General features: G+C 40.7%; 1 protein-coding gene and 2 long non-coding RNA genes across 3 annotated transcripts; 2 read left to right on the top strand and 1 right to left on the bottom strand.

The window, feature by feature from the left end:
* Positions 1-2,243: 2,243 nt before the first annotated feature.
* On the top strand, positions 2,244-3,887 carry LOC122867000 (musculin). Its single transcript, XM_044177312.1, has 2 exons — positions 2,244-2,943; positions 3,138-3,887. Exons 1-2 carry the CDS (start codon positions 2,521-2,523, stop codon positions 3,219-3,221), a joined length of 507 nt encoding a protein of 168 aa, XP_044033247.1. The 5' UTR covers positions 2,244-2,520; the 3' UTR covers positions 3,222-3,887.
* Positions 3,888-11,100: 7,213 nt separating this feature from the next.
* LOC122866713 lies at positions 11,101-16,933 on the top strand. The gene is made up of 4 exons (XR_006375789.1): positions 11,101-11,213; positions 12,229-12,412; positions 15,854-15,984; positions 16,235-16,933. It is a non-coding gene; the product is annotated as an uncharacterized LOC122866713 (long non-coding RNA).
* Positions 16,934-19,543: 2,610 nt separating this feature from the next.
* Positions 19,544-21,021, bottom strand: LOC122866712. The gene is made up of 3 exons (XR_006375788.1): positions 20,888-21,021; positions 20,362-20,500; positions 19,544-19,866 (listed from the first exon to the last, which is right to left on the bottom strand). It is a non-coding gene; the product is annotated as an uncharacterized LOC122866712 (long non-coding RNA).
* Positions 21,022-23,445: the final 2,424 nt, after the last annotated feature.

Here is a 23,445-nt window from a genome sequence, read left to right on the forward strand (position 1 = left end):
TGCACTTGAGCTGCTTCAGTGGCGATCATGGGAATCACAGGAGGTTGGAGAAAGGCCTCTGACATCATGAGCCTGCACCTGTCCCTCTGCTTCTCCAGCATAGTGCCCCGATAGAGGTTACGACCCCTGAAAGTCTTTGCTGATAGACAAATGCTAGCTCTCCCTTCAAGTCAAGTTTCAAGTGATATTTATTACTGTTGGCCCTGAATTTAATTATTCCCAGGGCAAATACAATAACCATGCAACCATCAATTACACTGATGTTTTGGACAATATTTTCTGCTTTTACTCGAGGAACTACATCTACAGAATGACTAATGAGCACCCTTGTTTTATCTCAACCTGCTTCTTGTTGACAGTGAATGAAGCAGCAGGTTGAAATATGTCACCCAGCCGATACCTTTTCGTGTTATGTAAAAAAAGATGACAGCTTACAAAATGAGGAGTAAATCCAACAGCAGAATCCCTTAGCTTGCACCTTCAAGCGTGTCAGTCAGGCCGTCCACTTCGCTGACGGATGCAGTGACAGGGGATGAGATGGCAGCCTGCCTGAAGCTCTGACTGTCTAACCAGCACAAGTGGAACTTAATATCTCAACCTCATGACACATCCAAGGATAAGCTAAGAGCGGGGATCCCTCCAAGGTCCAGCTGATGTCAGGTCTTCTTGTGAAAACTGCACGGAAGAGCGGGATTGTGGGAAGCATGGGAATGTGCCCTTGGATTAGGGAACATTCTTGGTCTGAAAGGGGGGAATTTGAGTAGTGGAAAACCGCAGAGCACTTTAAAATCACAGTGACTTGCATTTTGAGACAAAAAAAATTTATTGGAACATTGTTATAAACAGGTAATACAAAACAAGTTTTGAAAGACTGAATATATAAGTAATTTAATAAAGTGAGATGTGAGCCAGCATGTTAATAAATTACCCATCCTGGGAAGTGTTGGAGTACAGTACAGCATTCAGCTGAGTGCAGAGTACAGTAGTTCCCCTTTTTCTCTCTAGTGTCCCTGTCATGGCCAGCTACCAAAATCAAGCATGCATCTCAGCTGCAGTTGGGTAATTCTTGGCAGAGCCTTGCTAAAAAATTATCTAGATTTCACACATATTATGTGGAGTAATAGCTATAAGGGACCTGGGATTTTCTGGGAATTTCTTGAGAAAGTAAAGGGGGTTCTTGTACAGTAAGTACTGTATGGACACAGAACCTTCCATTTATACAGAGAAATTGTGCTCCCTCACCTCCTTCCAGTTTTCCCCAAAGCTTGACTTGCATTTTTGAATATAGTGTGTAATGTGCTTACTGTATTTTACTTGTGATGTTTGCAAATCTCACAGACTCCAACAGATATTCTGTCTGAAGGGTAGAGTTTGGTACAAAAAAATATTTCTTTCTCAGAATCTTTCCAGGCAGTATGGCATTTTTGCAAACACATTTCAATTGCAATCCTGTAGCTTCAGAGGCCCAGAGCAATCTCAGTCTCATCTTCTCTTTCCCCTTCTGTTAGCTCTTGATCTCAGTCCACACTTGCTGCCCTGTCTGCTCTCTATCAGTGGATGCTCTCAGAAAAGGACACAAATCAAATGCAAACATGGCCAAGATGCACAGTAAAAAAGAAACGTTTGTGATACTATGGGAATGAAGATGGTGCCTCCTCGCCTGTGCCACACCCGTGTCATGCCAGCGCTCCAGATGTCATGGGAACCGATAACAGCTGGGGCTGGTGCACGCCAGGCTGCGTGTGAAAGGCTGCTCCATCTGCAGAAACCCAATCCCTCTGTGAAACCAGCAAAGGATTAGACACTTTTGATAAGGTCCTCAAGACATTTCTATTACCAAAACACATCTGTGGAACCGACAAACTTAGGAAATATTTACAATATATGTGCATTTCCAAATGTTGCAATGGGTTGTGTGTATTGTTATCAGGGAAGTTATGCCCTGTAATACAACATATTAGAAGGATTATCTCTGTTTGGTAAAAATCAATCCATAGAGTTTTAGCATAGACAATTTCATTGCACTTTCCGCTAGATTGACCAATAATAAGCCATTCATTTACAGGGATTAATGTAGTTAACAAGTTGCAGATGAGCAAGTCTTTAGCAGTACTGTATAAATATAGGGGAAAGAGTCTTGGTCTTGGTCTGAGGTCATGGTGGCTTGGAGAAAAAGGGGAGGAGAAATGTTCAGAAACTCTGTACAGATGCCAAGTCCTGGACACTTAAATTAGAGGGGTAGCTAAGCAAGGAGGCATGTTTCAGTTTGAGAGAGAGCTGCAATTTTCAGACTTGACCTCAAGTAGTTGGTACTGTAGCATTGTCAAGTCGTGACATTTCAGGGCTTCGGGGCAAAATAAGTCGTAGGGTTACCAAATGGGAATTTAAAAGTGGTGATAGTCTGCTGACTTCCAATCTCGTGTTATTTACTAAAATATCAAGCTGAGAACCTAGATCTTCAGTCACTGCTGTCCCCAAAGCGCCCCTCGTGTCCGCCTCCAAGGCACAGGTGGAGGAGCCATGCCCACTGGTTCTGCTGCAAGTGATGCTGAGGACTATGAGACATGTCACAGAAGGAGTGCCACCGCTTTGGAGAGGACCGCACGGAAGATTACCTGCTATAATCCCAATCAGTATTCGGATGAGGAGTTGGAAGATGACGGTGTGGAGGGGAGCATGGAGCATGAGCGCAAACTCTCCAAGGCGCACCAGAGGGAAGCGCGGCAGTCGCAGAGAAACGCGGCCAACGCCAGGGAGAGGGCGCGGATGAGAGTGCTGAGCAAAGCTTTCTCCAGACTAAAAACCAGCCTGCCCTGGGTACCAGCGGACACCAAATTGTCTAAATTGGACACGCTTCGACTCGCCTCGAGCTACATCTCTCACCTGAGACAGCTTCTGCAGGATGACCGATACGAGAACCGCTTTGCTCACCCAGTCAATCTGGTATGAAGATATAACTTTGCAAAACAAACATGTAAAATATCTCAGTATCTACTTTTAACAAATGACATCAACAAATGGAAAACAACTTTAAAAGTCTATAGGTTAGAATTTTATAGTGACCTTCTAATGCAATGTGTTCTAATCTAATGGATGTGTTTCTTTGCTGCTAAACCTGTTGTCTTTTGCTTTAACAGACCTGGCCATTTATGATGACAGGGCGATCAGAGGACAGCCAAGACATCTCATCCACTGTAAGACTATGTGGAGCAACAGCATAGGACTCCCTTCTTGAAACACCAGCTTTGGTTCTTGTAGAGCGTGCAGAAGACATAAAAGGCTGACCCCTCCTGTCCAGTGCCCATCTTTGGAAAAGTGTCAGCATAATAGTGGCTCCATGTGGCACCATGAATTGTGTATTTCAGAGCATGTCAGTTAGAACAATAACAGTACTCCAAGTTTGTTTTCAGATATATTTTCTTGTGTGCATGTTTGCTGTAATTAGTGTTATGGCATGTTTACACTGTGTGTAAGCTCATTTATATTGGATTTAAACTCTGGATTTGGATTTTACAAACTTCAGTCCCACTGCTTGTGTTGTCATTTTATTGACTATTGGACAGTGTTACATATATTATGGTTGATCACAAAACCTTACTGATGTACAATACAGTTTGGGGAGCTCTGCCTGTATACAGCAGCCGTCTGTCTAGTATTCTTATCTGTATAGATTCGGGTGCTTTTGACAGGTCTTAGAGTGCATTTCACAAACTCACCTCACAACTCAAAATGATGTCTGTTTTGCTGCTTTGACTAGACTATATTGCAATCGCCAAGCTAAAATGTGCCGCAAGCAGATATTGTAGATCAGCAGTATTTATTGTGTTTGTGATATGTTTGTCCTTTAATATGTTTGCATTTCAGATAAAAAAAAGTTTTACTAATAATGGCTGTCTTCCCTCCTTGTGTTAAATCAAATCAAAAATCATTATCATTCCCTAAGGGATTTAGCATCATCTCACTGTGTGTTTATTGCATCTATTGAAACTGAGAGTCTGTCAGGACTCAGAGCACAGGTTGTCATGAGGCTTGAAATGCACAGTAAGCAAATCCATGCATCTTGATGGTTTAAATAAAATATCTGTAGCAGATGAATCTGATGGTGGCCAGTAACTGCAGCACTCATAAAACAGTCTGATGATTGTGCATGTAACCAAACTGCAAACAAGTGAGCATTATGGAAAGGCATGGAAACTGTTTACAGATTGATATTTTATCAGAACAATGGTTTGGTTTTATTCTGTCAGAATCAACCAACACATAACACATACGTTGTATTGCATCACATATTTCTGCACAGACCTCTCAGACTTAGACATCTTTTATTAATTTTTCTTTGCTGAAAAATGAAGTCTGATACAATGCAGATGCATCTTTGCCATAAAGCTTGTTCAGTGCATAATACTCTACCCACCATACACACCATCGTGATCGTTAAATGTGCAAATCTCCTATATAGTCATAAAAAATATAAATTAGTTAGCTTTATTTGTATTCAGATCACAGCTCTTATCTGCCAGCAGGACTCCAGAGATCTTGAGCCATGTCATCAGATGGAATGCAGTTGTTCATATTTCAGTCAAAACAAAAATCTTCACAAAGCATTGGTCAAAAGTTCAGGGAGAAGCAGAAGCTCAATCACAGAGACAGGCACCCCACCCCCCAACACACACATACACACCCAGAGTTGCACACATGCTCATAAACATCCACACTTAGTCGACAGAGAGAGAACGAGTGACAGTGATCTCTTGATCTACGAGTCCTTTCATTCAGTTAAACCCCCAAAATGATGTGAGTACAGATGGATGGAGATCTAGGCCTGGGCAGTCTGGTGGGACAGACTGACAAAGTGCTTGAGATGAAGAAAGAGACGAAGAGAGGAGAAAGAGGAAGACTTTTCATCAGGTTCATGTAGAGCTGCAGCTGTTGGCGTGTTGGTGAGTTTCCCAGAACTCTGAACTGCTCTCCTGGGAGAAACCAGCCACTCTGCTGGACCCGGACAGCTAATGAGCTGCCTTCTCACACTCAGCCTGCCTCCGTTCTCGCACCATCAACTTCAAATGTGGCACAGAAGGAAAGCAACTTGTAAATGTCCGACGTGCATCTTGACTGCACTGAAAATTAGGTGCCATTAATCAAAACATGGCATGTCAACAAAATGATGACGTTTGTGGACTGGCTGGAGCAACAAAGACACTGATGCTAAGATGAAAATGTGTTGCTGTACATGCAGTTTGTAAGGTTACATGAGTGGCATCTAGTGGTGAGGAATGTGAACACAGAACAGCAAACACATGGTACTCCTTAAGAAGTCCTGATAATGTGAACACTTTGTACATTTGAAATAGTCACTTTGCAGAATGGATATCAAGTATGTCCATTTAATGGAGAAATAAAAAATAATTTCAATCTTATGATGAAAAGTCACCTTTAATACACCTAAATCCCACTACTTACTGTATATCTGCAAATCAGCATAGCTATTCATGACAGTTAGCAGTCTCACTTTTGTTATTTTATTATCACTTTTATTATAATTATAATTTTGCCTTAAACAACTAAAATAGTCTGCAAATTGAATGAAATGACAGTTTTCACTAATAATCTAATTGTTTTAAGATTTCTCTATGAGTCTCATTTTCTTGATACTAGCGCAGTAATCTGATTGCTCTGTTGTATTTCAACATACTGACACTAACTGCTAGAAAATTCCCAAAACAAGGAAAGCTACATTTGCAACAAGTGCTCCAGACCTGTGTGACACCTGTGCTCCAGAGGACAGGAGCACAGGTGTAAATAATAAAATGAATGACGGATGAATTATGGTCACTGTCACACTGTCATGGCTTACGGGGACACTTGAATAGAACAGAGCCATCGTTAATGTTATTAATAACACCTGTGCTTTTCCTACTGTGACAAGTCAGAATGTCGGCTGTGAAAAAGGCCTATAGCTTTCTATAGATTTTGTTTTTAAATTATGTTTGGTAAAAAACTGTTGAGGTTTATAACAGGACAAGGAAAATGGAAAGATTTTGTTTGTATAGCTATAGAAACAAAATTACAGACGGTATAGAAAATTACAGACAAGTGAACAGAAGTGCACAAAAGCTTGCCTGATTTTGAACTGTCCCAATGCAATAAAGCTCACCTCTTTGCTACCTTAAGCAGGTTTAAAGAAATTTAAAGGTTTAAATACAAATATGTACTAGAATATGTCTACTGGAGGACGCAGGATTACAATTTGTGGCCCCTGATATACAGTACAATATCTTGACTGTCAAGAACCATGAATCTTTATGTCCAGCAGAGGTCAGCATATCCTCACAGTGGTCAGCACGGTCACAACAAAATGAGGCACTTAACTGCTTTCCATTGTGCTGTATATTGGGATTTGGGAAGCCTCCGCAATGACTTCCTTATCCTTGATTTCTTCCTCCACACATGGTCACCAAACATCACTTGTTAATTTTTTTTTTTTAAACAAATGCATGTGCAGTTAAATGAGATTACAACAGTACATTTGCCATTTTGCTCCTTGTGGGCTTTTCACACAGAAATATTGTCTTGTTTCATTATCATTATTCTTTTTTTCATCTCTTTTTTAAACCAACATATTCAGATATTAATTTAATTCAGGCATAGCACATTGCTTTGATATAAAATTTCATCGTCAGCCAGCAAGGCTCAGTACAATCCAACATTTTTTTTTTTTTTTTTGGTACGACTGAAACATTTTTCATTTGTAGAAGAATTTCCATGAACAGGAAGGAACTATAGGTCCAAAGCCAACATTGGGGGTTCAGTGAGGCTGCCTTTGTAGCTGCCCCAAAAAGAACTAACATTAGGCCCTACAGCCTGCAGGAATCCAGCCTGGACGCTTTGAGCTTTCCAAACCCACTTTCAGCATGTTTGTTATTCAATATCCAGTCACTCAATACCACTAATGAGAAAAGGGATATGTAAATCCCAAACTATTTCAATCACGTTTGCCTAATGTATACACTTCCCCTTTGGGAGATTAGTTCCCCTGCTGTGTCCAGGCTTTGTTTAGAAAATACATTTTTTTCCAGGTATGAAAAATCTTGACCTCTGAACCTACAACTCTTATCCCAAAACAGGAATTTAAGGTAACAGTTGGGCTATTGCTTTTCTAAAAATTGTTGTAATTATGATTATTGCAGTGGGATTGTAGTGCAACATGGATGTGGATGTTGTTTTTTGATAACCAGCTCTATCCACACTATCTCCAGGAATGTGCCCATGAACTGAGGAACCAGAAGTTTAAGGATACTTGCAACAGATCCACAGCTGGACTCGGACTGAAGGACGTGGTGGGAGAAAGTGTTTGTCTTGCTGAAGGTTAACTGAATGATAATGACACATTTCTGTGCATCTGGGTAAACATTTAGACAGATTTTCTTTTCTTTCATGTATTTTTTTCAAGCACATACATAGTTCTGTGAATGTTACCATTACAGAAACACAAATATTTGAACTTTTTGCTGTTATATTTTTCTATTAATGACATCATCATGATTTAAAGGATAAGGCTGGCAATGTTCGTACTATCAACAATTATCTTTAAGGAGCGCAGTCATGTCAAAGGAAATCCCCAAGTCCAGTATTAAAAAAAGACTCCAAAATCAAATGTCATTCTATTTTGTCCAGGATATTGTTAATTTGCTGCTGAGAGCATCCATACATGTATGTATGCATATTCCCTCTGGTGAGTATAAGAGAGAGACAGAGGCAGAGAGACGGAGATCTGTCTTGTGCGCGAGACTTCCTGTTACTCTGTGGAGATGACACACTCTTCTGTTAGACAGGTGATTGGGTTACAGTGCGGGACTGGAAGCCTCCTCTCAGGAGAGAATGGAGGCTCTTTGTGGCAGGATGAGCTGGACTCTCTGAAAGGGAAGGTCGAGCCAAACAGATATAAAAAAAAGAGGAGAAGAAGATGGGAGGGAGGATGCATAAATTGGTGAGGAGGGGTAAAGAGGGCGCGAGGAGGGGAAGGTTGACAAAACAAGATCCACACAAGCCCCGCAGCCCTCTCTCGGCCTCGTCCTCCACTGTCTCCCTAACTGGGCGACAGGACGAGAGTTGAATATCAGCTCTGCACTGCTGTTTGTTGGCTGAGGCAGTTGCTGAGCTGCTTGGGTGGTGTCCTGGTTCCAGAGCCGCTGCCAATGGGAGCCCAGAAGAAACAGATATTTGTGTTTGCTCTCAGGGCATGTGGAGCTATCCCAGCCCTGTTTACAAGGACTGGGCGGTGCCCCCTGGCCTATTATCTTGTCCTCGCCTTTCTGTCTCTCTCACAAAGAGATTTACACCACCAGGTTCTTTCTTTCTTCTTGAGCTAGTTTTACGTACACACTTGACCGCATATTTCTCCCATTGTGTCTCAGTTTCTGTACACGTAAGGTGTACTCTAAGATATGCTTTTGCAGGCATGCAAACAGAGTTACAGTGTCCATACAAACAAAGGTAAAAATCATGTCATCTGTGCCCAGGGAAAATTTTTATTGGCATTTTTTTTTAAACGTTGATTTTACAGAGGGAAAAATTAAATCCACATACATTTTTTGATGAATTCCCTTTTGGTTTTCAGGAATTTGATAATAGATGATAATAACTAATAACATCATTAATATTGGCTAAAATAATTAAATATCAAAACATTTAAAAATTGAATACCAATAAATAAATGAAAATATCAACACAAACATTTTTGTTAATAGTAGATTCCTTTGAGACACTGTGCAACATTAGGTCAAAAGAATATATTTTGAGACAAAGTTTTAAAACTTAAAAACCTCCTAACCTGGCTGATTAGCGTTCACACAGTCTGAGCTGGTTCTATCCTTGTTCCAGTCCCCCTACGGTGGCATATTCTCCCCGAGTTCATCTTCTGACATTACAAAGACGGCCACAACCTGACAATGGAGATAATATTTTCCCTTCACAATGGCTCTGGGCGAAAGCTCAGTCGGTGTAAGTAGCCTGGGTTTTCCCATCCCTGTCAGACAGCTGCCCAGCCCAGTGGAGAAATGAGTCCCCAGGTTGCTTAAAGGCCCAACCTGTCAGCGGCCCAGAGGGATTAGCTATTCACAGCCTCCACATTGTTCTCCAGGCCACAATAGGCTGCATGGGGCCCGGGCCCTTTGTCATCAACTCTGTTGTGAACTTCTGCTGGGGCAACAAAAGTGTAACACACCTGCAACTATGGATTAGAAGTTTTTTTTTTCTCTTGTCTTTTTCTCTTTCTTTTCTGGCACATTACCCATGGCAGTGTTCCCCACATCAAAAGTGATCTTTGAGACAAAAAACAGGGTTTCCTGGTCATCACCCAGAGCAATGGTGGACAAGATATGCAGAACATTCTTTTCCTTTTTTTCATCACTGTTGTCATGTTGTGCATAGATGCTTACCTGTGATAAAAAAGTATTTTATTTTGGAGTCCATCATTTCAATTGATCCAGTTGCATGTACCAAATGTTTTTACAAGTCCAAATAAATGTCCGAAAGAAAATCTTCTCCAGGCATCAGTCTTATGTTGACATCCCTGCATCACCTTTAACCTTGTGGAAAAAATATTCTGTCAAGGGTCTCTGATGGCCACAACCAAGCAACTAAATCCCAAATCCAACCTTTTTTCTGAGAGGCTTGAACTTTCCATGACCACATCAGAAATCAAAGTGATTTCATGGTCATCATGTAGAACGTGATGTCTTAAAAACTCTGAGTGGAAGAGAGAAATTTATTGAGATGTGGTCTCTTTTCTTGTTTATTGCCTGTGAGGAACTCTTAGTCCGCACAGGTGCAACAAAAAAATGTGGGTGTTTTAAATTTTGAAAAGAGATATTGTTGCATGTTATCACAGTGATATTGGTATTTGTTTGTAATAGTTGCTTTACAAAGACTTCCTCGTCATTACAACATTTCTCGATATCCCATATCAAACTTCTTGGATGAAAGTAAAAACTTACTCACTCCCATTACTCATTTTAATGTCACAAGTTTTGTAACACAGGTGAAGCCTCATGTCTAATTAACACGCCAGCATGATTAACTTAACACCACTATTCAAATGTGGCATCGACGGGAAAACACACACACGTTTCATACTGTTCACAGTATACACATATTTCACAATTCAAATCAATTCGAATCCATTAAGAGGACATGTTTGTCAAATGTTTTTCTTTTATTTTTATGCCTTTTTGTTTCTAAAATGGGTTGAAGCATGTGCTAACAAGAACTAGTTTAGTTTTTGGCCACTTTTTTACTTTGACTGTTTAACTGAGTATAACACACTAATGCGTTTCTGATATATTTATGTGTTTTGTTTGATAGTTAAGATAAACCTAGCTTTCATGTTTGTTTCTTATATATGTAGTTATTGTTAAGAAAGAAATAGAGGACTATGTATTATATAAAAATACCTATCTAAAAAACTTTTTATTTGAGAGAATAAAAGTTAATTAAATTCATTAATTACCCTTAGAAATGGAACAGTTGTGTCCCTAATTTTAAGCACAGTGGCTACTTGATTGTGTACATGTCCAGTATAGTTAGGCGAAGTACAACACACCTTCAAACTATACAAAAAGCCATAAAACAAGGTATCCATGAGTTTGTATGATTCTGAGTCAGTAGATAGATAGTAAAAATTCCCATATACCAAACTATCCCTTAAGGGTAATTGTTAGAGATCTTCACTCAGACATCATATCTTTAGGATTAGTATTATGGTGCATCCAATTCCAAATTGCTGAAGAGGGGATTGTCATTATGGCGCATGATGGTCTCTTTGGGCTAACCTCAGGGTCACCATCATAAACCAAGACACAGCTGACAGCAACACTCGGCCAGTTAACACTGTTTGATGGATCGCCTGTGCGTAAGCTAAGCATGCATGCGGGTTTGTGTGTGTGTGTGAGAGACGTATGTGTGCCTCTGTGTGTGTGTGTGTGTGTGTGTGTGTGTGTCCCCTAGAGAGCCTCTTTGACCGGATGGTGTATCAGATGGCACGTTAATTACTCAGCCTTCAAAAGGGGGCTGTCCTGGGTAGAAGTGAGTGGAGGGCTGATGGCTGTGTGGTGGTCAGAGAGGCGGCCCGTGGGGAAAGGCGTGGAGGTGAGGGGCACATGTGGAGATCTACGTGCATACCCAGTGATTACTCAGACACACAAGCACTCACACAGGTGAGCGATCAGATTAGACTCATCATAAAGTGATACAAGCTTTGCTCTTTGTAAATTTTCCTGTATGTTTTTTCTTCATATTTCTTTTCAAAATGTGACATGTCAGTGGCACTATCAGCAAATGATGAATCATTTATGATGATCAGTCCATTTTTTATTAATTTGCTAAACCCATATGTTCACATATATAAAACAAACTAAGCTAAATTCACCCTGAACAGAAGGAAGAACTTTTTTTAACCCATTTTTTGGCCACTTGGGAGCAGCAGAAACAAGCTGTAAACACAATATTATCACCTTTTAAGTTAGGGAACGTATTAGTTAACAGTTGTCTATTTACACATCCAAAAGATGCGTAGCAATGCTAGCATTCATTTGCAGCTGTGTTTCTGGCCATCAGACAAAAGTAAGTCCAATATTCACTCTCCTTTTAGAAATAAATGCTAAATGCTCCACTATGTTCAGCTAGTCGCTAACTTTGTCTGTCTGTCGTTTGGTGCAGAGCAGGTAGCATACAGTGCATTTTTAATGCTTTTTATACTGAAAACAGCTTCTGTGGTGCCTCAAAATGACCCTGTGAGATCGGTGAAGTGAACTTGAGGGCCAGAAAACCAAAACAATGAGCTGAAAGATGCTATAAAACTACAAAAGTAAAATGCAGAGTCGGGCGCTAATTCTCTGTGGATTCTTCACTATGAGCAACACCGTTTACATTACACATCATTTGACCTGTTGGTATTGTAAAAAATATTGATTATAGCAGCTTTATACTCTATGTGTCTTTATATATCTTTTCACATGTGCATCTGAGTGTACGCTTGTACAAGTGTGTCGTAGTTATTCCCCTGTAGCCAAAAAAACAGGACAGTCGAGATGGACATCGGCCTTTCACCCCACCTGACCCTGCCCATCCCCCTGCCATTCTGTCTGCTACCCACACACACACACATACACACACATACACAGAGCTTGGAGTTCCCAAAGCCCCCTCAGACCCTCTTCTTCTGTCCGTCAGATCAAAGCTTGCCGGTTGTTGAGAGGGACCTGACCCGTGGGAGAGGCGGAGGACCCTGCTGTTTGGCTAGTCAGCGGTGTGGAAAGAGACAAACAGGCAGCTCCAAGGACAGCCAGAGAGCCCCCCCGGGCTCACGGAGCCCTAAATCCATGGAGGTTTCTCAAGGCCATGCATGACAGAGGAGGTCGTTTGTTCTGTCATCATAGAAAGACATACTCACACACACACACACTTGAAAAGACACACACACACTGTGTTTCTCTCACTGTCTCTTCCTTCCTCTCTGCATCAGTAAGACACACACTTTCTCTCCTTTATCACTACATCACAGATGCACAGACACACACTCTTTCAGTGCCTTTCTCTCTTCCTTTATTCTCTCTTTCCACATGGATACCATGCAGACATTTTTCATCCATCATCTTTCTCCCACTGTCTGGGCCTGTGACACTGATTAATTTGCGCCATATAATGGAGACACAACTAATATCGGGGTAACTGTTCTGCAGTTGTTTATACATTGTGATGCAGTGGAAGAACATTTTAAGACATGAAGAATACGTGAACGTTTCTCATATTCAAATTTTCTGATCTACATCAAAACTCAGAAAACAATATGCAGTTCCAAATATCAGTAACTGCTTCACTTGCTTTCAGAGAGCCGAAAAAAGCAGATTTATTCGCAAACTATATAAATTCAATACTGAATTTAATACATTGAAGCTACTCAGATAATTTGGAAACAACCTGTTTTTTGGGTTTGTTTTTTTTACAAAGTATATTGAACAACCCATGTACTCATTGTCTGTAGTTGAACAGTGGGACTGAATTTTTCAGTACCTCAAAAATAACACACATAGTATGGCTGAAGGCTGCAGTGTGGCACATTTAAAAACAAATACAGTAATTACAGATTGAGGTCACTATTTGTTTAACTGATATTTTTTCAGCTGTTTTGCTTTTTAGTATTCAATGGTCTATTTTTATGTCTATTTTTTTTTACAAGACAGTGGTATATGACCTCATTATGCATCTTTCTTGCACTGTGAATATTCCAGCAGCCTGCTGCCTGAGCCTGTGGCGTTGATTAATCTGTGTGATAATGAAGACACGCCACAAACCCTGGTGGGTGTGTAATCACCATAATCATTTAATAATTATGTTGTATTCATAAGGAGAGGATGTCTGTTTACTCACTTTATCTCTACTTGATTAGATCTAATCACTCCACTGTAATACAAAGTTTTTTATAATAATTACTTGTAGCTCTGGTGAGTCTGTAATTTGCCCTTTCCTTTACACTGAAGTGTAGGTATGGCGATGGCTCATTTGCATCTATATTACAAAAAAAAAGAAAACTAAATAATATCTAATGTCAACAATCACGGGCTTGTATTTCACAATCTCTCTTAGCTGAGAACCATAAAATACAGTTTTGCAGCATGAAATTTCCTTTGAAATCCCAGAGACACCTGATGCTTGTTTGAGCTACTTCATGCGTCTCATACTAGCCTCCTCTGCGTTTTTATTAAGCACCATGCAATTTCAGACCCTATGTTCCCCTCTCTGCTCCCTCTGCCTCTGGTGTACAACAAAACGACATACTGTAGTACCACTCATTGACTTCCCCACACTTCTCTGTCTCTCCTCTTTTGTTTACAAGGTGACAAAGCTCGCCGCAGTGCCCCAGTGCAGCTGGCATCCCCAGTAAACGGGGGGCTCCCATGTGATCTATCTGCATGGCGCTCATGTTATCTCCAGTGAGGGCATTTAAAGCTCTATGTCTTTTCCACATGGCCCAGACTAGTTTAATTACCCTGCCCTGCCTCCGCTGTGACTGTGAACGCCCACCACTTTGGTTCACTATGTGGGAACCGGGATGGAGGCGGATAGGGGCTGAAGCCCTGCTGCATATGTACTATAATATGAACTAATACACATTAATACAATATGGAGAAAGAATAACAAAGTGTGGAGAGAATGGGAGATTGTACTGTATTATATTGTATTCTAATTGAATATGCACATGTCTCCATTCATATACGCAATGTCAAGGTCACTTGATCTTTTTATATAAATTTATATGTAACTGATTTTGCTATAAACATATACTAAAATGATCTACTTCTTTAGCAAATCTAAAAAATATAAAAAATATAGATACAGCACATACAAACCTGGATACACCCATATTTTCTTTCCATATATTTCTTTCTTTCAATATTTTGTACTAATTCTCATTTAATTTACCTTCTACAGTATATAATCTACACAAAGTTCTACTAGTCCTAAATTCTATGTCATTGCAGTAACACATCACTTCATAGCCTTAAAGACCACCCCATTTGGTCACACGATGATCAATCCTATCTCTCATTCTGAAATAGATTTTTTTCACATGCAGGCAACCTTGCCAAGCTGAAAAATCCATTCATGAAAAGATGGCCCCCCTGAATTCTTCTAACCCCTTAACAAAACCTGCCGTCCCACCATTATGCAAGTCTGGATTATAGTGGAAGCTCTACAGTCCGCTATAATTAGTGGGCCAACTAATATATAGTCTAGAATTTATGAACTTTCCACTAATAAGACTAAACTAAAGGGCATCCCCAAAGCATAAATGTTCATTAACATGTCCAACAGACTGCATAATCTCTGGTGATTTGTTGTTTCTTCTGGCCATTCAATTCAATTAAATTCTATTCAGCCAAACCTTACCTTATTTAAGAATGAGCTAGTGTCTTAAATGTACACTCCCTGGTTTTGTTAAAGGTCCATATAGCTAGCCCCAAATTTATTGGGCAGTTAGCAAATCTTTGATTTGCTAGGAATGCATCATGAACTCTACTTAATTAATCTGCAATATAAGCAATAATGTAAGCCACCTTTAAAACTATAGAAAGTCATGACTCCTTATCAAAGGTTACATATTTCTGTGAGCTGTAAGCTTCAAGCAAGCAAAAAAGTGATTTGATTGAGTTTAATTTGAATAACTTTTAGAGGTAAAACTTAACAGTATTTTACAAGAATAAAGAAAAGATAAACACACTCTATTAGGAGGTCCTGACGCCCATTTTGGGAAGCACTAATATAAGCAACACTTTATTCTATTCTGTTCTAATGAACTAAAACACTAGCAACTCAATAGTGTAGTTTACTACTTTGTTCACTAAAAAGCAGGATTTTTACAGTACATGTGCAAAAGCAACAGAACAAATTTCAGGAAAAAAAGAACGTTGTTTGCCCTAACAAGAACCACCCAGTGTTGTGTTCATGTGATACTGCAGGCTTGGCTCTGCCTGTGTCAGGTCTTCTCTGACTCTGAGCAGTATGAGAAGGTGAGATACTCTAATAGGATCAGCCAGTATGACCTTTTCACTCCTCACTTCTCTCTCCTCCACTGCCCTCCCCTCACCTCTGCCCCCCCCCCAATCCTCCTGGCACCATTGGCGCTGGGTGGTACCCAAGAGCCACTCGGCCAGCAGGTAGAGTTACAGCAGCCAGGGCCTCGGCTCACATGTTTTAACAATTTCCTCCGTCCTCTGTGAAATTATGCAAATATTTTAGTGCAGTTTCCTTGAGTCTGGAACACCAATTAAGAGTGTCTGTTTGGTTTTCATGACAGCTGTTGAGGAGGCTTGCAGACGGTCAGGCCTCACACTGGACGTGAAGAGCTCCCACCAAGCAGGCCTGGACCCAGATGTAACATATGCAGATACACAGGAGGCTGCAGTGTACATAGGCGCTACTGATTAGGTGAGAATGGGGCATACAAAGGGGGAAAATACTGGGGTTGAAAAATGAAGTCTGTGAGATGGAGAAGTGATGCTGACAAGGGAAGGAGAAAAGAAAACATACTGATGACAATGAGGACAGACTCAAAAACAGTCACGTTGCAAAGGAATCGAGGGAAGAATTAGGGGCAGTGGAAGGGGAATAAATGTTTTCCAAAGATAACATAGATTATAGAGGAATAACAGACCCTTGACTTTGTGTTTATTTGAAGGAAACCTCCTGTGGGTGTCTTTCAACTTGACGACAGAATGGAGGCTTATCCATCTACCTTGATGTTCCAACGCTGCTCTTCCAACAGCAGGCAAGGTCATACCTGCTATTACTGCCATGTAAAAGCACAGACAATAGCAGGAGGTCACAAATTAAGCCTGGCCCACTGCTAGGAGTGCAGCGTTCTTCTGTGTTTCGAATCAGTCCCCCACTAATGCTCTGTCTGACTTATTTTTATTCTCCCTCTGCCTTTCACCTTCTTCCATCGCTGTAAAGACTAACTACTGGCCATGTCCAGCACAGGAAAACTTGATCTAAGGTCTAAAAGGCAATCAAGTCCGCTCTACCTCATTGGAAGTCCGTCTTTGCTTTAAAGATCTACTGGCTCCAGAAATTCTCCATCATGATGAAGAATTTGATCCAGGGGATTGCGCTGTCTGGATAAATGTTCACTGGGCTCTATAAGGGGAATGGATTGAGGTCACGGTACTAAAGCATCTCCCTCAGTTCAAAGGTGGGCATGAATGTGAGTCCTGAAGAGAGATTCATCTTGGTCAGGAGAAAACCTCTTGAAAGGAGGGCATGTAATCACAAGATGGAGCATGACGGACCATATCGTTATTAAATGGTATTGTTAAAGGAAAAAGGAGAGAGAGGTCAAATTTGATGTAAGCCGCCTTATTGTGACATTTGAGACGAGTCCTTCACTGATGCTGGTGATAGATATAGGGTTAGTTTTGATGAGCTTATCCATCACTATAAATAATAGTATGGAGGTAGATGTCATTTGGGGGTAAAACATTTTTCATATTATTTATGCTGACATTACTTTCTAAAACAATAAAACTAAAACTTTACAAAAACTATTTTAGTCTTTTTTTATTATAATAATATCTCCTAACTACATATAGCAATGCCATTAAAATTTTTGCTATGCAACTTTTTTGCATGTTTAAGATTGTCTAAGATTGTGTGACTTATCTGTTAAAACTTTGTTGCGTTGTTGAGTTGCATGTAATATTTTGGAAGCAAAATGAAAGGCACGGTTAAATTTTTTAAAGCAATAGTTTAACATTTTGGGAAATGCAAATTTGCTTTCTTGCCGAAAGTTAGATGAGAAGATTGATACCATTCTCATGTCTATTGAACAACAGGTTATAGCCAGCAGCTGGTTAGCTTAGCACAAAGACTGGAAAGAGAGGAGGAAACAGCTAGGCTGGCTGGACAAATAAACACACTTTGTCTTTTAATCCATACAAAAACCACAGTGTAAAAACAACAATTGCGACTTCAAGAAGTCACTGCTCCCGGCCAAGAAATAGTCCGCCACATAACTCCCCATAAAACCACAATTTTTTGTTTTTACACTTTGGTTTTTGTGCACATTAAACAAACAAGACATAACATGTTAATTAGTTAGCTTTAGAGGTGCTGGTAGGCAGATTTTGTTTCCTTCAGAAAGAGCCCGGCTAGCTGTTTCCCTGTTTCCAGTTTTTGTGCTAAACTAAGCTAACCAGCTGCTGGCTGTAGCCTCATATTTACCGACTTAAGAGTGGTATCGATCTACTCATCTGACTCTCAGCAAGCAACTATTTTTATCAAAAAGTCAAAACTATTTCCTTAAAGCTTTTGAGTTAGCTAAGAATAGTAAAGATGTTAAGTTTCTTGAAAATTCCTCAAAGATGGCCAGCAGCTTTGAGGAATCCTTTTCCCTCATTTAGTACCTTAATTCCTATCCTTTGTTTGTTTCTTCATCCTACTCTTCACTCTGTCTACCCCCCTCACTCCCTTCATAATTTTCTCCCTATCATCCCCCCATTTCTAAACTCTCCTCTCTGTGGTGTCTCCCTGAGATTGTAGTGTGGCCGAGCATTTCTGCTCCAGGTGGTCTGCAGCCAGCCACCTGTGTTGTCTTTGTGGCGCTGTCATCTGTCCGGCTTTGTGGGGTTGCCAGTGCGAGGACAGGCCTGGTGAGCACCGATGATGGAGATAGTGCTTTCTGCTGCTGCTTCTCCCAGACTCTCACAGGACTTGAATGTTTACAACCCCAGCCAGTCCCAAAAAGAAATCCTGGGAAACGGTTTTACTGGTCTTCATGCCTTATTGTTGTATTGTGTGAGTTCAAAGTGTCATGTTCTGTTGTAAGATGCATTCACAAGGGTGCATGTTTAAAATTTTACATTCTTGTAAATGGCCTTGTGACATGTTATCCCTTACTCATTTTATAGAATTATTAATATGTTAGTTAACTCACCCAATTGTGATTTACCAGCATTTAGTATTTTCAAGAACATAGGTGTGTTCACAGATGATCCAAACAAGAATCCGAAGTTGAAATCAGAGTCCAACATCGGACTGATCTTGGGCACTTCTGCTGTTTTGTGTTCATGTGCATATGTTTCCGTGTGTTAAGGAAAACACAAAGTCTGAACCCTCTTGCTGACTGGTACTGCACAGAATAGGACAGAAAAGCTCATCCACAGGAACCTTGACCAACAGTATGAATATGCAGCATCGCTGTCATACCGTCTCATTGTCAAACTGCTATACTGTCATACCTTCATACCGTCATGCTGTTGTGGCAGCTGTGTAAGTTTTTGTTTTTACCCAATAACAAAATCCATAAAGCATGAAATCTGAGTGAAAAGCTCTCTGAGTTCTTGCTTGTCCAGAACTATCTGTTGTATACAATCCACTGTGTACATAGTTAGAGACACACAAAGTATCACATTGGGGATTGTTCTCAGCCCCACACTAATGCATTTTTCCTAATCTCCACTTGAGGGAAACATTATGCAGCTATGGCACCTATTTGTTTCTCTACCAGACAGCTTGGAGTAAAGACACATCTGATGAGAAGGAGTTATTGCAGGTTTTAAAAAGATGCTACATACTTATTCATTATTGGGCATTATTGATTAATCTGCTGATTGTTTTCTCAGTTAATTGTTTAATTATTTGGTCTATAAAATGTAAGAAAATAGCGAAAGTTCAGTTAACTATCATAATAGTTGCCGATTACAAATGATAATTTCAGCTCTGTACATATTTCAGCAAAGTTTTCATGGAATTCCTATTGATCAAAATATGACATACAGAGAATGCTGTATGAGCCTAATATTATAAAAGAGATGAAAAATACATTCAAATGGGCTCCAGAAAGGTCATTAAATTGGCACAGTCAAAAGTTTGTTTGTCTCCCTGTTAATTTATTCCTCTAATCAGAATGATCACAGCAAAGTTTCATATACTCTCTTAAGTTGTTTTTATAGAATTTATAGTTTTAAAATGATGAAGGAAGGATTTAAAGAAAATATTCAATAAATAAACAAATTACATTGATGACTGCTTGGAGGTCATAGTTTAGGCACTTCTTTATTTATCATTACACCAGTTGATATCCTCAACATCCCAGGACACCCCCCTCCTCATTTCCCCTCCGTTACATATTCAGAGTTTTATTTACTCCTCATCCGGAGGGGAGAGTGTTGATAAATGACGGCGCTGCGCCCTGGGACTCTCCTGTTTAAGGAGCGGCGAGGCGATTTATGAGCGAGCTCTCGCAGGCTTCACTGTGATTAATCGACGCCGTCCTCCGCGGCCACAGGCGGGGCAGGGGCAGCCGGCCCTCCACTGTTTGGATAGGGAGATAACATCAAAGCAGCCTGCTGCTTGTGTTAAGAAAATACTGCATTCTGGGTCAGCGCAAATGAATCCAGGAGGAGCTTGAAACTGTTTTTAATGGCATTCCCATCGATATATTATCACTCTGCAGAATTTGAGCGTGGAGGTCACAAATGACATTTGCAAATGTCTTTGTTGTATAACCCCAGAGCTTCCTCCAGGCAATGGTTGACTTTGATGATTTAGCTGTTTATGTTGGGCTACATTTATGAATGGAGGGGAGCACAGGGTGAGTGTGTTGTCAGTGAGAGTTAACATTAAAAACTGTTGCAGTGCTAAAAATATTAATTACCTTTAATTACTTGGACACAAATAACTGTTTTCCAGATGTAAACTCTCCATGGTTGAAAGTTTGGATTTATAATAATCCCAATCGTCAAAGTTGATACAAATTTGTACCTAATGAGTCGTCAAAGCCAAGGTTTTAGCCCTTGAGATATTTACCTGCCCCGGTGTTCTCCTCCACACCTGCACCATTGATCACAGGTCACACTGATGAGCTGGTTGCTTCAGGGCTGACACTGCTGCTCTTTTGATCTCTCTTCAAAATGATGTGCTCACCACCAGGCCCAAAATCCCTCTTCTCTCATGTCAGACAAAAAAAAAAAAAAGGTTGTCCTCAGCAAATGACACTGAATGTTGAAATGTTGATTGTTTATGTGTTCACTGAAATTGTGTCAGTTCATCAAGCATGAATTCACAAAAGCTATTTTTGAATCACTGATTTATTTGAATTTACTGAATACATGTTTGGTACATTCAGGTCTGTTCTATCAAAGTAACAAAGTAAAGCAGTCCTGGCCAAAGCCCCTTATCTCATTTACACATCTCTCCTTTCCCATTGTGCACCATACTCCTCAAGCCAACTGGGAATCGCTGGGCAAATTTCCTTGTTCCAACTGCTTCCCGTGGTTCCTAAAAGGATACCAATTTAGCTGAATTCAGGCTGAGTTGAAAGGCGCACTGTTACCTGTCCGCTGGGGTAGAACCTCTGCGGTGGCTGCCCTTTCCCATGCTTCCACTACGGGACCTCGACCACAGGCAGACAGAGGGGACACCTGTTCCCTTAGAGAGGTTGGCCAGCATCTGAAATCTTAGCGTCGGCCCTGCCTATTGAGAGTGGGCAGCACTATAAGGCCCCTGCACTGTGATGGGGCGGGGGAAACCTGAGGAGAGAGCAGGAAAGGGAATGCCTATAGCCAGATGAATCTGATGCAATTTGCCAAAACACAGTGCCTCCCTCCACAAGACGATTACCCACACTTGCAATAGAAAAGCCATTGTCTGGTACGAGTCTCCACTTATCTGTGTATTCTTTATCGTAATGCAGAAATACAATGGTCTGCCTGTGTTGCAGTAAAGGACAAAGTTTAATGCAGAAGGGAGGACATGAAATTAACTGTTTCTGCAGCCATTTGTGTAAATCAGCACAATTATAGTCTGGTAGGAAATACATTGGCCTCTCCTGGAAATACCTTTGACACAAAACCATAAATTGTTGGCGCAAAAACCCCATCAAACTTTACACACTTTGAACTATTTGTGTGTTTTTGGCTCAGCTCTGCCACTATTCATCTCCTAAAGAAACAAAAGAGCAGAGAAGTTGATTTGAGACCCAAGAAGGGGCGCACGCCCCATTGAACATGATAACATTTTAAAAATGTGGTTAAAACAGTAGAAGACTGAAAGGCTTCTCAAATGCTTTCTTACAGTATAAACCAAGGCCATTGCTTCTGCCTGACTATGGCTTCTGAGCATCTTCTGTTAAGAAAAATAATAGTTCTCCTCTCTGTCAGGAACATGGGTCACAAGTGCAAACAGTGCAGTGAGAGTTTGTCCACACGGATTCCACATGAACCCCGCAATGAGCCTCATACCGTCTCCCTCCTCACACCATATATCAGCCTTCCTTGCTGAGGGTGAGTCACCTTCGCCATACCACCTTTGATGTTCTAAAAAACCTGTAGCACAATTTGTGATCACTGTTGGGCCAAGCTTATGGTGCAGCCTCATGCAGGCCCCAGTTGAGTGTGATCTATAAGATGGTTTCAATCCTCCCAACTTTTTATGGTCCTCTCCTCACTTCCGTTATTGTAACATCTTACAAGTGCACCCTTGCCGTTATGGCTGAGTTGCATAAGTTACGGCATAAAAATGTCAGGCGCCTCAGGACTCAACTATGCTGAAGATGGACATCGCAAGAGAGGATGGCCACGAAGGGGCCATTACTGAGGCCTAGGTCAATGTCTTTGCGCTGCCTTCAGAAGCCATGGGGAAATAACTTGCAGCTCTGGTGCATGGAGTGAACAGTCTGAGAGGAGCCCAGATGCACACTCCTGAAATCTTCAAAGATTCCCTCTTTTGACTTTCACTATCAAACATATGTGCAATAAGAATGCTTTATATGATGGTCAGACCTGTAAAGGAGGAAAACTTGTGCGTGATTTAAACAACAGCAGGGTTATAGTAAGATTTAAACAACTGGATGCCATTTGGACCAGTGGTGATTTTTAAAAGAGGGTGGTTTTGTTGTTTCCTGTGGTGCAGTCTCTCCAGTGGCTGTGGTTGATGTGAGCAGAGATGTTAGAACAATATACAGTTGGGCAATAACAAAAATCACATTCAAGTAAAACATTTTCTAAGGCTGTTGATGTCATTTAGTCTTAAAAAATAATTTTTTTACTTAATGCTTTTTATTTATGAGTATGGCTTCAAGCTGGACCAGTTGCTCAGTGTGGTTTCTGAAAAGCACAATCACATGTGAAAAGCTAGTCTGTGTTGCTCAAAGTCCTGGGTGACAGCTTAATGTGGCTTCCTAATTTATTCCCCCACCCATCCAACGACTCCGGACCAAAGCAATAGAAGAGGGCATGTTATTGGGGACAGTCCGTTAAGCTGTCCTCACCTTTCCACCTGACCTGCGCTTGCTTGGGATGTTTTCTAGCTGAGGCATCCTTCCTGCCAGAGAAACATAAAGGGGATTTATGGCCCAACATGTTCAGAGGGAAATGTAAGGGCACTCACTGAGAATTATCGATCCTGGGAATCAGCAGTAAGGAAGAAGCGGTGGAGAGGCATAGGGTGAGAGAGACAGAAAGAGAGAGGCAGAGACAGCCAGTCAGACAGGAGACTGATACAGAGAGGGAGGAGAGTGCTGTACTCAGGGCTGGATCTAACGTCAGCCCAAGCCAATCTCAACACATTCACAACAGACAATCTATACTGTAGCTGGTTTGTTGAAATATTTTTTACTGTTTACTGTTTATACCAGTAACATATCTTAAACATCAAAAATAGCACCTGCACTTCCATAATAAAGGCTATAGGAATAAATATTCATATATGTTATATTTGTAGACTTTTGGAGTGTTTGTTTTGCACCTTGCAGAAAACTGGCCCCTGTGACTAGTATACTATTATACTGTATATTATATTGGTTTATTATTGCTGATGAGTAGCATTCTACTGTTGTAGCTGGTTGAGGTGGAGCTAATTCTAACAGTTTTATGTGCTGTTACTGCAGGCATT

Source organism: Siniperca chuatsi, linkage group LG19 (assembly GCF_020085105.1).
Source record: "Siniperca chuatsi isolate FFG_IHB_CAS linkage group LG19, ASM2008510v1, whole genome shotgun sequence".
In the NCBI taxonomy this organism is placed as follows: domain Eukaryota; kingdom Metazoa; phylum Chordata; class Actinopteri; order Centrarchiformes; family Sinipercidae; genus Siniperca; species Siniperca chuatsi.